The following is a 12,038-nucleotide window of genomic DNA, read 5'->3' as shown; positions in this document are numbered from 1 at the left end:
TTATTAATAAAATGGAATATGTATATACTTCATAAATAAATACTTATTTTATATTCATAAGCATCCTTTACATGATTACAACTATGTTACATGCAGACAAATAATTGCTAAACACTTAAAATGGCCTTAGATCAGCTTACAAATACATTATAATGTATAACAGACCATTTATTAGTTATAGACTGATTATAAATACTAAAAGAGGAGGTCTAAAATTGTTACCCATTTCTACCTATGTAAAAAGTCTGCAATTTCACAACCTGATGGCCTGTTTATGATAACTCCATATGTTACCAAGTGGTTCAGCTTGTGTCAGCATTGATCTTTGCCTGCATGTGGAAGTGCATGGCAGTGACTCACTGGACTGACATGCTAATAAGAGAAGTGAAAGTGTCACAGCACATCATTGATGAACACAGTGAACCAGAACACCTGGTGATCTCTAACCCTCAGGAACCTCAACTTTCTTTGTCTGTAGCCTTGTTCTCAAGCAGTTTTTCTGCTTTAGGAAACAGTTGTATCACATTAATGAATTCTAGTAGTTTATAAAATTTTTGCTGCAGCAGTAATTTTCCCATGGGGAGATGTATACACTCAAGATTACCAATTTGTCCAGGAAAATGTGCTAAATAATTTCATAAATTTTTGTTTATTTCAGTTTTTCTTAAAACCGCAGTGAGCCATTTTTGACCACTAGGGGCAGAAATTCTCCAAAACACCATTTAAAGAAATGCCAGGAGTCCATGTATTAACAGGGTCTGGGTATCAGTACCAACAAAGGAGGAAAGTAACTAAATAATTTACTCAAGTCTGTACTTAAGTACAAATTTGAGTCAACTTGAGTGTTTTCATTTTCTGCTTCTTCATATTTTGACTTCACTACAGTTTAGAGACAAATATTGTACTTTTTACACTATTACATTTATTTGATAGCTTTGTTACTTCTTAGAATCAAGCAAAAACACAGTATAATGATTAACCTTTACTGATCTTTGGAGGGAAATTCACAAGCTACCAAGCAGTAAATGAAATTCTAAGTATTTATAGCTCCACCCCACCAGCTGCAACAATAAACAAGACAAACAAAAATGCACCAATAAATTATATGATATACAGTACGTTACTGTCAAATGTACAGTTCTACATAATGAGCACTTGTCCTTTTGGAACTTTAAGTATAAGTTGATGCCAAAACCTTTGCAGTTTTACTTATGTAACATTTTGAATGCAGGCCTTCTACTTGTAACAAAATATTTTTACACTGTGGTATTGCTACTTTTCCTTAAGTAAACAATGAGTACTTCTTCCACCACTGAAAAAGACAAGCACCTACAATTCTAGCGTTTCAGTGCAGTGCTTTATATTCCGGTGTTTTTAATCTCACGTAGGCAGACCTCTGCTTTTTCCAGGTGCTCATGTTATATTAGTAAATTCCCAAAAATAGTGTCTGACAGATGGCACCCAAAATATATCGACAAAAGCTAATGTCAAAAGAAAAATTGCCAAACAAAGTAGCCTACTATACTGTGACCACTATCATTTTTATCACACAAAAGATTTAAATTGTATGGAAGCGCACTGCATTCACCAAAAAACTGAAGACTTCACCTCTAAGGTCTCAATTTATCATTTTGCTGCTATTTTCACTACTTAAAGTGTGGTCAAAGATGTCACTGCTTCGCAGCAGCGTAATTTTAAAAATGTTTATTGCGGTAAATCCAACTTAATGTATTACTGCTATGACTACTAGAAAATGTTAGTGTATTGATTGTTATGTTTGTTTTCAAAAAAGCTAAATTAACCTCATGGATTTTTTGAAGGGAGTTTGGTCACTTTTTAATAAGCTAAATACACAACTTACAGAGTGAAACAATGTGCGCAGTTCTTAGTGCTGAAGGGAAGAATCCTGAACAACAACTTTTGACTCAGGAATCAGAAACATTGACCTCAGCATCCAACCACCAGTAACAAATAGTCTGCAGAAACATGCTTCAGCTTCATATTTGTAGTTTTTGCTACACATTTATTTCAGTTACAATTTTTTACAAATTAAGATTTTACACACAAAATGTGCTTAAATATCTGATTGTTTCATTAATAGTATTTTGATAATTGTTTACATTTTTTATGCCTCTGCACAGGCGGCAACTGTGGCTCCAAAAATAATTCGACATGGTGACAGCCTGTACACTTGACTGTACAATTCAATTTGTATATCACCAAATCACAACAAAACTCATCTCAGGACACTACATAGAAAGATCTAGACCTTACTATTATTATCATTATCATTATCATTATAAAGAAAACCCCAACAAATCCCCCTTGAGCAAACATTTGGCGACAGCAGGGAGGAAAAACTCCCTTTACCGGAATAAACCTCTGACAGACCCTGTGTGATTTTAGGGGTTTTATTTAATCCAATCAGGATATTACACAGTCTAGATGAAAGAATTCAGTTTCAAAAACTTAATTTAGTCCCTGTCATACACCTCAATCCGTTCTTTTCGTTTCGTGCCCAGTACAGGGATTGCTGGATAAGTGCTGATCAACAATCCGGTCCAGTTGGTGGCGGTAGTGCCTCATTTTGTTTTTTGCCAACCGCCAATTAACCTAAAGAAGAAGACGCTCGAACAATGATGGCAGTTAGTATAGTTGTTTTGCATAGCCTAGCGTGATTAGTTAGTAACATATCGTGAAATAAAGTCAGTTATACACCAATGAAATCATTAGACTCAGACGAGGAGGAGGCAGAGCAACTGAGTATTTACGAAAAAGAACTGAGGCGTAAGTTAACGTCTAACTGTGCTAAACATGCTAATAAACCCAGCTACTTCACATAATGACCAGTTAGCGTTAGGTTTATCAAGACGTTACAGGAGCCTAGCTTTAACTGTGTTATAGCTGAGTGTATTAATATTTGTTGTTTGCAAAATGTCTGAGTTGTCGTAGTTTTATAGTTATCTAATGTTTTGTCATTTACAATACTGTTTGGAGTCGTATTACTGCCACCTGTTGCTCATTTCCTAGTCCAGTTAATGAAGAGGCATCTTGGTAGACATGTCAACTCTCAGGCTAAGGGTACATTTCAAGACAACAAATATTAATTTGTCATGCAATTTTTTCTTACAACATTAGTTTTAAATTATTGAAATACTTCCATGACACTGAGTAAAACTGAATGCCACCAGTTCCTTCACATTAAACTGCATTTGCCCAAAGCCTGGAGAACTAATACTGTTTTGTCGTCATTTAGACTTTGCTTGGTAGTAAACAGTGTTGCCGTAAAGATGCCTCTTCTAGTTAGACAGGTATCCTAGTAAACCACGCTAGTGTGTCAGCATGCATGTGCTACTGTGACATGTCAAAATATCGGATGTGAACAAGGCCTAACATTATTTGTCCTGGTCCTTTATCTAGTTTATAAGAATAACGAGTTCTGCAAGTTCACAAACACCAACTCAACTGTCATGGGGCACCAAAATAAAATACTGTATGATACTGGCGTCCGTGTGTGTCTCAGAGCGGGCCAACCAGAGTATCCAGCAGCTGAGCAGTGCTCTGGAGCAGCTGCACCCTGATGGAGAAGAGGTGGAGGAGGTCAGGAGGAGTGATGGCACCATCTTTGCCACCATGGCAGAGGAGGACAAGGCAGCATGGAGCCAAAAGACACATAGCGAAGCAGGTGACTTAGTGAATTGATGTGGGACAAGTGTGTCACATTAAAGGGCATCACCTGGAGATTTCCATGCTCATAACTCGATAAATGAAGTTTAATAAATTGCATATTGTGTATGTATACTTTTTGGTGTCTTTTGGCATTGTAGTTAATCAGCTGAAGAGCCTTCTACTCAAGCAGGGCAGAGAAATTCCCTCTCCTCTCTCTCCATTAAAGAAACAGTCTCCATCCAAGGTAAATACTCTATGCAGCTTTGTGTGACTAAGGAAAGCCTGCTACAGAATTATCTGTCAGGCTCATTCCTTCCCATGATATCAATGTCTTGTTTGCAACTTTGTTGTGTTTTTTTGCCTCATTTTTGATTTCCACTCTTTTTCCCCTTTTAGAGAGTGCTACGGGAAGGAAGGTCCAGTTTGCCTGCCTTTCAAGATTTGGTCCCCATGATTCATAACCAGTCAGAGTATATCCAGCACTTGGAAGCTGAGGTCAAATTCTGCAAGGTATGGGCACGTGTGTGTGTGTGTGTGTGTGTGTGTGTGTGTGTTTTTTTTTTACTGACATAAGGTTTGATTAATTTCTCTGTGTCTCTGACTTCAGGAAGAGCTACAAGAGATGAAGCAGCGGGTCAGAGTGGTGGTGGTGGAGAATGAGAAGCTACATTCAGAACTTAAATCCAAAACTGTGGATCAGTCTCTGAAAGATTATACAATTCGCACCTCCACGGTAGTGTTAAGTCATTACATCCAGCATGCATTTCAGAGTGGGCAGAGAAAGTGTAAGCTATATGTACATTTTGTAGGTCAAATGTAAATCTTGTGCAACTTTTAATGACATTGTTAATGAAATCACTTTTGGAAAAGTTGCTCATCATCTGCCCTGATGTGTTTCTCAGGTGAATGAAAGTATGGCAGCCAACAATCCCATAGCCTCTAATACAGACCACAGAATACTGCACAGCGCAGAAGACACCACATGGAAAAAAGAACTTGTAGGGATCATGGATCTGCTCTCTCCTCTTTTCTAGTAACTGTTCAGTCTTTTATGATACAGTTAATCACGTTCTAAAAATAACCCGCAATAGGCGAAATCTGCGAAGTAGTCAGCTTTATTTTTTTTACAATTATTATAGATGTTTTAAGGCTGTAAAACCTCTCACTACACACTTTATACACTTTTCTCAGACAGGCATTAACATTTTCACACTTTTCTCTCTTGTTTAAACACTCTCAAAGTTCAAACCTTCGTAGAAAAATAATAAATATAAAATATAAATAAATAAAAATACTGTATAAACGTTTTCCTATAAATAATAATGATGGATTTTAGAACTAACTAATTTAATTTCTGTACTGTACATGAGACACGGCATGCAAAAAGCATGCAAAATTGCGCTAAAAAAAATCCGCGAAACTGCGAGGCCATGAAAGGTGAACCGCGTTATAGCGAGGGACCACTGTACTGCAGTTTCTGCGGTTTCATTGGTTTTTATGTTGTATATTCCAAGACAAGACAAATGTATTGCTTTGAAAACATACAGTATATAATAATGAGGATAATAATCACCTTTATTTGGCCAAGCATGTTACACACAAGGAATTTGTTTCCGGTACAGAACCGAGGCAGCCATCTGCGGCACCAACTCAACCGATGGCTCTAACCATCAGGGGCAACTTGGGGGTTCAGTGTCTTGCCCAAGGACACTTCTACATGTCGACTGCAGGCACCATGATTTGAACCTCCAGTTGGGAAACAACTGCTCTACCAGCTGAACCACAGTTGCCCCTTATATGGTTCCCATCAGTAAAGTGCATTCATTTGCAACTTGATCCCCACTGAAACAGATTAAAGATGAAAAACACCCATCAAACCAGAATGAAATGCATAGCTCTCATGTTCAAACATGCTGTGGAAAGATGGAAAAGTGTGGCAAAATTATAACTTTATCCCATTTACTTAATTAAGTTCACTGATTCATTGCATTTCATAGGCATATACCTCGTCTGCTCTGAAAAGGTTTGTCTTTATCAGGAACAGTTAAAAGTGATCTACCAGGCCCAGATTGACAGCTTGGAGGCACAGGTCCTCTCCTTCAGGTCTGTATTTTCTGGCTATGTAGCCAGTAGCTACAGGTTTATGTTTTCTTTTTTATTACTTGGGCATCAAAAGAACAATACACATCTCTTTACTTACCCTCTTTCTCTACATATTTTGTTTCGATCATCAGGAAGGATTTGTTGGTCAGTCAGAAGGAGTGTGAGGAAGTGAAGGTTCGTCTGAGACACAGGGAGCAGCTGGCTGCAGATGCACTCAGGGCTGATGGAGCTCCACATGTGGCAGGATTGTGTCTGAAGTGTGCACAGCATGAAGCTGTATTGGCAGAGACTCACACAAATCTGCACGTCCAGGCTATCGACAGGCTCACAAAGTTAGTGGTAACACAGGCACATGTACACATAAACAAATACTTTCTGTGGATCAGTCACAAGTTAGCTACAGCAGATTAACTCCTCTGTAGTTTAAGGTGTAAGTGTTTTGTACCCTGCAGGTTTTTCATTGATAGATCTTAACTGTGTCTCTAAGAGATTTCCTGATTGTTCATGTCTTTATATGATCACCTGTTTTTATTGGTTATTTCATGTTCATAGCAAAATTGGAAACAATGCGCAAAGAAAAAAAATGATTTACCTGCTGTGTTTTTCTAATGCTGATTGTGCATTTTCTTATATGTTGATCTTACAGAGAGCGTGATGAGTTACTGGTGGCACTGCGTGCTGTGCGGGCTAGTCAGCAGGAGGCACAACAAAGAGAGTGGTCTGCTTGTCTCCAGGTCAAACAGGCGGTCGAGATGGCGGAAGAAGCAAATTTGGATAAAGCTAGGGTCAGAGAAACATATACACATATTTTCCAGATGTGTTGCTTCAGACAGCCTTTTTTTATTTGTAAAAGAGCTAAAAGAGTCATAACTTCTAAAGTTGTTTCCTCTTTCTACTGCAGCTGGTTAACATCTGACACACCTAATGTATCTGTTTGTATGCATGCAGGTGGAAGTGCAGTGTGAGCAGTTGTCCAGGGAGCTGGCACGACAGAGGGAACAGCTGGAACGAGAAGCACAGGCCTTGAAGGAGAGACTGGCTGAGGCTAGAGAGGAAGGCCGGGCTGAGTTTCGCCACCAGAAGGACGAGCTGGCACATACAGTAAATTTTTTTTATTCAGTCTTTGTGTGTAGAGAACTCAGGACTGTAACTGTTTCATTTATATGTAGTTCTAGTCCACAGTTGGGATTGTTTTGAAATACTAAATTATACTTGAACATAAGTTCAAAAACTGAAAATAATATTTAAATAATGTAGAACTACTTAACGTTGTTTGGCAAAAGTATGAAACAATTTTTGATTTTTGTCGTATAATAAAAAATAATAAACATTTGATGCATGGTCCTTATTTAAGTAACTTCTGCAAAGAGCAAACACTTTTTTTTTCTTTTATAAAATGCCAATGGAAAAATGGTGTGTGTACCAGGTGTCCAGCCTCTCCCAGCATGTTGCTGAGTTGGAAGGGCAGCTAGACAGAGCTCACAGAGACAGGAACTCACTGACCAATCAGCTGGAAGATGCTCTTTGCAAACTTACCAGTCAGGAACAGGACAATACCAAGGTACACTGTGTGCATTGTGCAAGGCAACATTAATTCATTATGTATATATTGTTGCTTACCATTGGTGTGTATATATTGCTCACATCTTTCACAGAGCTAGCTGAATCAGCTAGTAACTGCTGTTTTAGTTTTAGCTGAATATGGCTACAGTGTTGTCATGAAATACGTGTTTGCTGCTAGACCAGCACTTAAAAATACGGCTCTAACTTTGAAGGAAAAGATGTAAAGAAATAGTCCTGGTATTCAGGGGCACTTTGTACAAGTCTGCTTGTAATTCTTTTGTAAATCCACTGGTTGGCAGCAAAGGTTTACCTATTTCAGTATTTATTTTCTGGCTGTTGTTGGAAGAGTAAATTCCAGCAGTGATTAAATAAGCTTAAGCTAAGGTAATTAACCAAGCTTCATTTGGAGATGCTTAGTTTGGTTTTAAACCATGGTGTATTGTGAAATTATGGGTCTACAGTGTATGCAGGCAAAAGGTAGCAAAACAGGGACCATAATAATTGTGTGTCTTGTTTATTAGTAATAAATGATGATGATAAAAATAACAGTAGCACATAGTGTTCTAATTTTAAACAAAGAATATGGTTCCAGTAAACAAATAGAAGAATGTGATGCTATTCAATTGTTTGTGTGCTTTCAGGAGGGGAAATAAATGAAACTCACAGGCAAATTTGTCAGTATTGTATAATACTGACTAAGGTGCACATTAGCCTGAAAAACAAAAACACTAATTCTGTCACAGTCTAATGATTAAAGTGAATGATATTTCCAGATAAAGAGAGTAAGGAAGAGAGTAAGATGATGACAAAGATTATCAAAAATGGCAAATGCTGAAGGAACAAGCACAAAGTAATATTTTGTAATCAGAGCTGGCTGTTTTTAACAAGTCCTTGTCATCTACTGTAGGTGTTTGTGGATCTGCAATATCAGCTCAGCCAGGCTCAACTGAAGAAAGGGGAGGCAGAGAGAGAGCTCAGAGAGCTCAACACTAAGACCAGCAGGCAGATGGAAAAGGCTGCACAGGTACATCTGCATTCAACCCACTGATTAGTTTAAATTTGTTAGATGAATTAGATTAGGTCAGTACTTAGTAAGGCTGCCGCTACTGTAGTTTAAAAGCTGTACTAGGGGGTAAGAGGCAAAATTAAGAACCAATGAAACATTTGTTTCCCAACTTTCATGTATTTTTTAAAATCCTAAATCATTTGTACAAGCATCAGTTATCTCAACTGCCTAGTGGAAATACTGATTCATTGTACAATGCTAGAGAAGTTCTGGTTACACCTTTAAAAGACGCAGTACTTGGTAATAGATTACCTCAGAGAAAATATGAGTTGCTTTGATATTTCAAAATACAGTTTGGAATCAAACTGTTTTAAAATGTACATGATCAAACTTTAAATCATTTCCTTGTCCTGATCAATGTTTACTTAAGGCTGAAATCAGCCTATAACATTGTGTTTGTTTGAGAGCAAAAGGTGGATTGTTGTGAAAGATTTCCTATCCTTTCCCTCCTTCCATCTCCACGGGACAGGAAGTGGAAAGGCTGAGCTCAGAGCTGGTTGGCTGTCGGCAGCATCTGGATGTGGTCCAAAAGGACGGGAGCCAATGGCAGGCCGAAGCCCTGGGCCTGGCGGAACAGCTGGCAAATGCCCAGCGCCAACTGCACCTCACCAGGTAGTACCTAATCCTATTATACATGCCACCACACTTGCACACATACACACAGCGCTCCCCTCTGCCCAGCTCCTGCCCAGCTCCAGCCCAGCCCAGTCCAGTTCAGACCAGCACACCAACTGTACCGCACCAGGTAACAGTTAATCCTATTATACAAACCACACACACATAGACGCACATGCTTGCTGCTGTGCCATGGTCCCGGTACCAACTGGACCTCACCAGGTCACCTCTAATCCTGTTAAGCATGCCACAACATAATACAACACACACACACACACAAACACACTACTCGCTCCGTGCCACCAGGCCAGTGTCCAGCCTAGCAACAGCTCCAGCAGAGCCAAAATGGCGCCTGAGCCTTTCTCCTATCCCTGGCGTGCACACACACCCACACACAGAGGAAAGTGCGGCTGATGATCACTGGACAGCTTGGCCTTACTGCCACCTGCCAGTGCCCTGCACCCACGCTCACAACGGGCACTACCGGTCCCTCTCCCTCGTACCTCCATCTTTTATCTTCTCTTTCTTTTTGTCCAGTTTTTTTCCTGCCTCCCTTTATCACTTTCTTTGTTAGTGTAATGTACATTCATCCCACCCATACATGCATTTTTCTAACTTCATTTCTTTTGTCCATAGTTCTCCTTCCTTGCCATCCTCTATATTTTGCCTTCTCTCTTTCAGATTTTTTCCTCCTGCATTCCTCCCTTCTCCTTTCATTTCTTCTATCCCTCCTGTCATCATCTTGCTGCTGTTCCTTTCCACACCATCCACTGCCAGGACCATGCCAGCCCATGCCAGCCGCCCAGGGCACTTTCTCACCCCCGCTGCCCACAGTCGAGGTGTTTGAGATGGGCACAGATGTGGCGGTGGTGCCCTGTGGTGCTGGAGGCTGTAGGACACAAGTTTGTGTAATCTATGTGTGTGTGTTTGTTTGTTTGAATGTCTGTCAGCCTGGCAGTAAGTGTGTAGATGTGTGTGTGTGTGTGTGTGTGTGTGTGTGTGTGTCTGCCCAATGCTGCTCCTGGCTCTGCTCTGTGTTTAAGTGTGTTTGTCTGTCAGCTGGCCAGCATTAACACACTGGCTGCATAGCTGGCTGTTGTGTGTTTAAGGGATGAGGCAAGGAGTGTGTGCATGTATATTTTGCAGCCAGCTGTGGAGAATGACATGCATATTAATGTGGCAACATGATGACTTTGACCTGTACTTGAGGAGCCACTGGACTAAAGCATTTTACTGCCATGTGTGCGGGTGTATGTGCATGAGAGAGTTTATAGCTTTATCTCTCCACAGATGCATACTAGATGTTTGACAGCTGTTGACTTGGCTGAACATGTAGCCATTCAAATTCAATTTTGGTCATTAGCAGTGAAAGCCACTTCTGATATTGATTTAATATGGATATTTATTTTCCAACAGTATCTGAGGTTTGGATTAGACTATATAGAAGGAATATTATCAGTGGAAACCCATTGCAGTTGTAGCATATGAACCCATGATACAGATTTTATTTTTGGTGCCAAGTGTTAGTTGGTGCTAAGTTGATTGATTCTTTGCATTTCACATCATCTATAGAAAGAATGCTGGTCTAGCTGGTCCTGTTGCTATAGGCTGTATTAAAAATGAATTGGTATGTTTGACCACGTTACTGTTTCGAACCTTGAAGGTCTGCCATCATAATCATTCATATATGGAAAGAATGGCACACACTTTCTTAAAGTCCTTCCTTTGACAAAGGCATTTATAACTGTGTGAACATTTGCAAACAAAGCACTGGAGAGAGTTTCATGTTCTGCTTACTTAGCATTGTGAGTACTGACCCAAACTCTAAAGCAAAAGGTCTACTGAGGACACACTGAGGATTTTGGTTTGAGTTCACATCACACTCATGCTGTCCAACAAGTTAGCCTTCTCAGACTTGTTTTTTTTTTTAGAGGCCGATAGTCTTTCCATTCATTCAGTGATCCATCTGTGTTGGATTTAATTTATATATATGTTGTGATATAATATAGGAATTTTTAAAAATATGGTATTTCTGAGATGAGGGCATCTAAAAAAACAAGAAAACTGGTAATTTGTCAGATGCAGATAAACGCACCAACACACATTCACTTGTAAGATACATACCTGCTGAAATTAGGTCACAGCCTTTGGCCTGCTTTCAGGCAGCCCTGCATTATTCTCTTTTTTTGTTTTCTTACCTTTCCCCTGATTTTTAATGTTCTCTCTGCTTTTTTCATGGGGTTCCAAACGAAATAAATAAAACCTCAAGCATAGTGATTGTCCCCCTCCCCTTACTCTCTCTACCTTCGTTTCTTTCTCTGTGTTTGTCCATCTGTGGGCCTTCTGGGGTTATGCAGAACTGTGGGTAGTTGATTTGTAGTTGTGCCTCTGTTTGCCCTCTTGTTTTTCACTACAGAGTTATGTTTGAGTCTTTGTAGCTGTAGTGGTTTGTGTAACCGTTTGTGTGTGTTGTTAGAGAGTAATAGTGCTAGATTTACAGTAGCGAGGCTGGAAGGCATTTGTACGACCGGCCTTCAAATGCATGTCTTTGATTCTGTCTTTGCATCTTGCTCACTTCCCTCCACTTTCCATTCTGTCCTCCTCCCCCGGCCCAAATGATCACAGCCCACCTTCAAACGGGGGGCATGAAGCATAGAAATCTGTGTGATTTCTGGTAGCCCAACCTTTCTTTCTGATAAACGCCTATACACACACATACATATTTGTTTGTACACTGATACACACATCAGTTGAATCCGCATGCCTGTACACACAGACACAAACGCACACACACAGATGCATGCACGCATCCGCAGGTCCCACGGCGGCTGGTGTGCTGCGCTGCGCTCCAGGATTGGATCATCAGCCAGCTGTGCGTTGGACAGCCCAGGATCTGTCCTAATCCCTGCCACTCTGTTCACATCGCCTCACATATACACACACACACTCCAGTCCCGGCCCCAGCCCAGCAGAGGGCTTTACTAAGTTTGTTTTGTTTGTTTGCTCCTGTCTTTCTTCACTT

At 40.0% G+C, this 12,038-nt stretch overlaps 1 protein-coding gene across 5 annotated transcripts in view; it reads left to right on the top strand.

Annotated features, from left to right (window-relative positions):
* Nucleotides 1-2,570: 2,570 nt before the first annotated feature.
* The window catches only part of sdccag8 (SHH signaling and ciliogenesis regulator sdccag8), a 41,451-nt gene continuing 31,983 nt past the window's right edge, over nucleotides 2,571-12,038 (top strand). For 2 of the 5 annotated variants that reach the window (XM_020603663.1, XM_020603650.1), the window contains exons 1-13: nucleotides 2,573-2,787; nucleotides 3,524-3,685; nucleotides 3,828-3,913; nucleotides 4,066-4,179; nucleotides 4,277-4,402; nucleotides 4,572-4,667; nucleotides 5,708-5,772; nucleotides 5,904-6,104; nucleotides 6,419-6,557; nucleotides 6,721-6,873; nucleotides 7,199-7,333; nucleotides 8,243-8,359; nucleotides 8,871-9,013. In XM_020603663.1, coding sequence (XP_020459319.1) covers nucleotides 2,721-2,787; nucleotides 3,524-3,685; nucleotides 3,828-3,913; nucleotides 4,066-4,179; nucleotides 4,277-4,402; nucleotides 4,572-4,667; nucleotides 5,708-5,772; nucleotides 5,904-6,104; nucleotides 6,419-6,557; nucleotides 6,721-6,873; nucleotides 7,199-7,333; nucleotides 8,243-8,359; nucleotides 8,871-9,013 — 1,604 coding nt within the window. In that variant the 5' untranslated portion in view covers nucleotides 2,573-2,720. Of the gene's footprint in view, nucleotides 2,788-3,523; nucleotides 3,686-3,827; nucleotides 3,914-4,065; nucleotides 4,180-4,276; nucleotides 4,403-4,571; nucleotides 4,668-5,707; nucleotides 5,773-5,903; nucleotides 6,105-6,418; nucleotides 6,558-6,720; nucleotides 6,874-7,198; nucleotides 7,334-8,242; nucleotides 8,360-8,870; nucleotides 9,014-12,038 lie in introns of all 5 variants that reach the window. The other 3 variants (XM_020603642.1, XM_020603657.1, XM_020603673.1) reach the window with 3 other exon arrangements.

The sequence above is a fragment of the Monopterus albus genome, unplaced genomic scaffold, assembly GCF_001952655.1.
Source record: "Monopterus albus unplaced genomic scaffold, M_albus_1.0 scaffold3.1, whole genome shotgun sequence".
NCBI lineage: Eukaryota > Metazoa > Chordata > Actinopteri > Synbranchiformes > Synbranchidae > Monopterus > Monopterus albus.
This window is presented reverse-complemented; position numbering and strand designations above follow the sequence as displayed.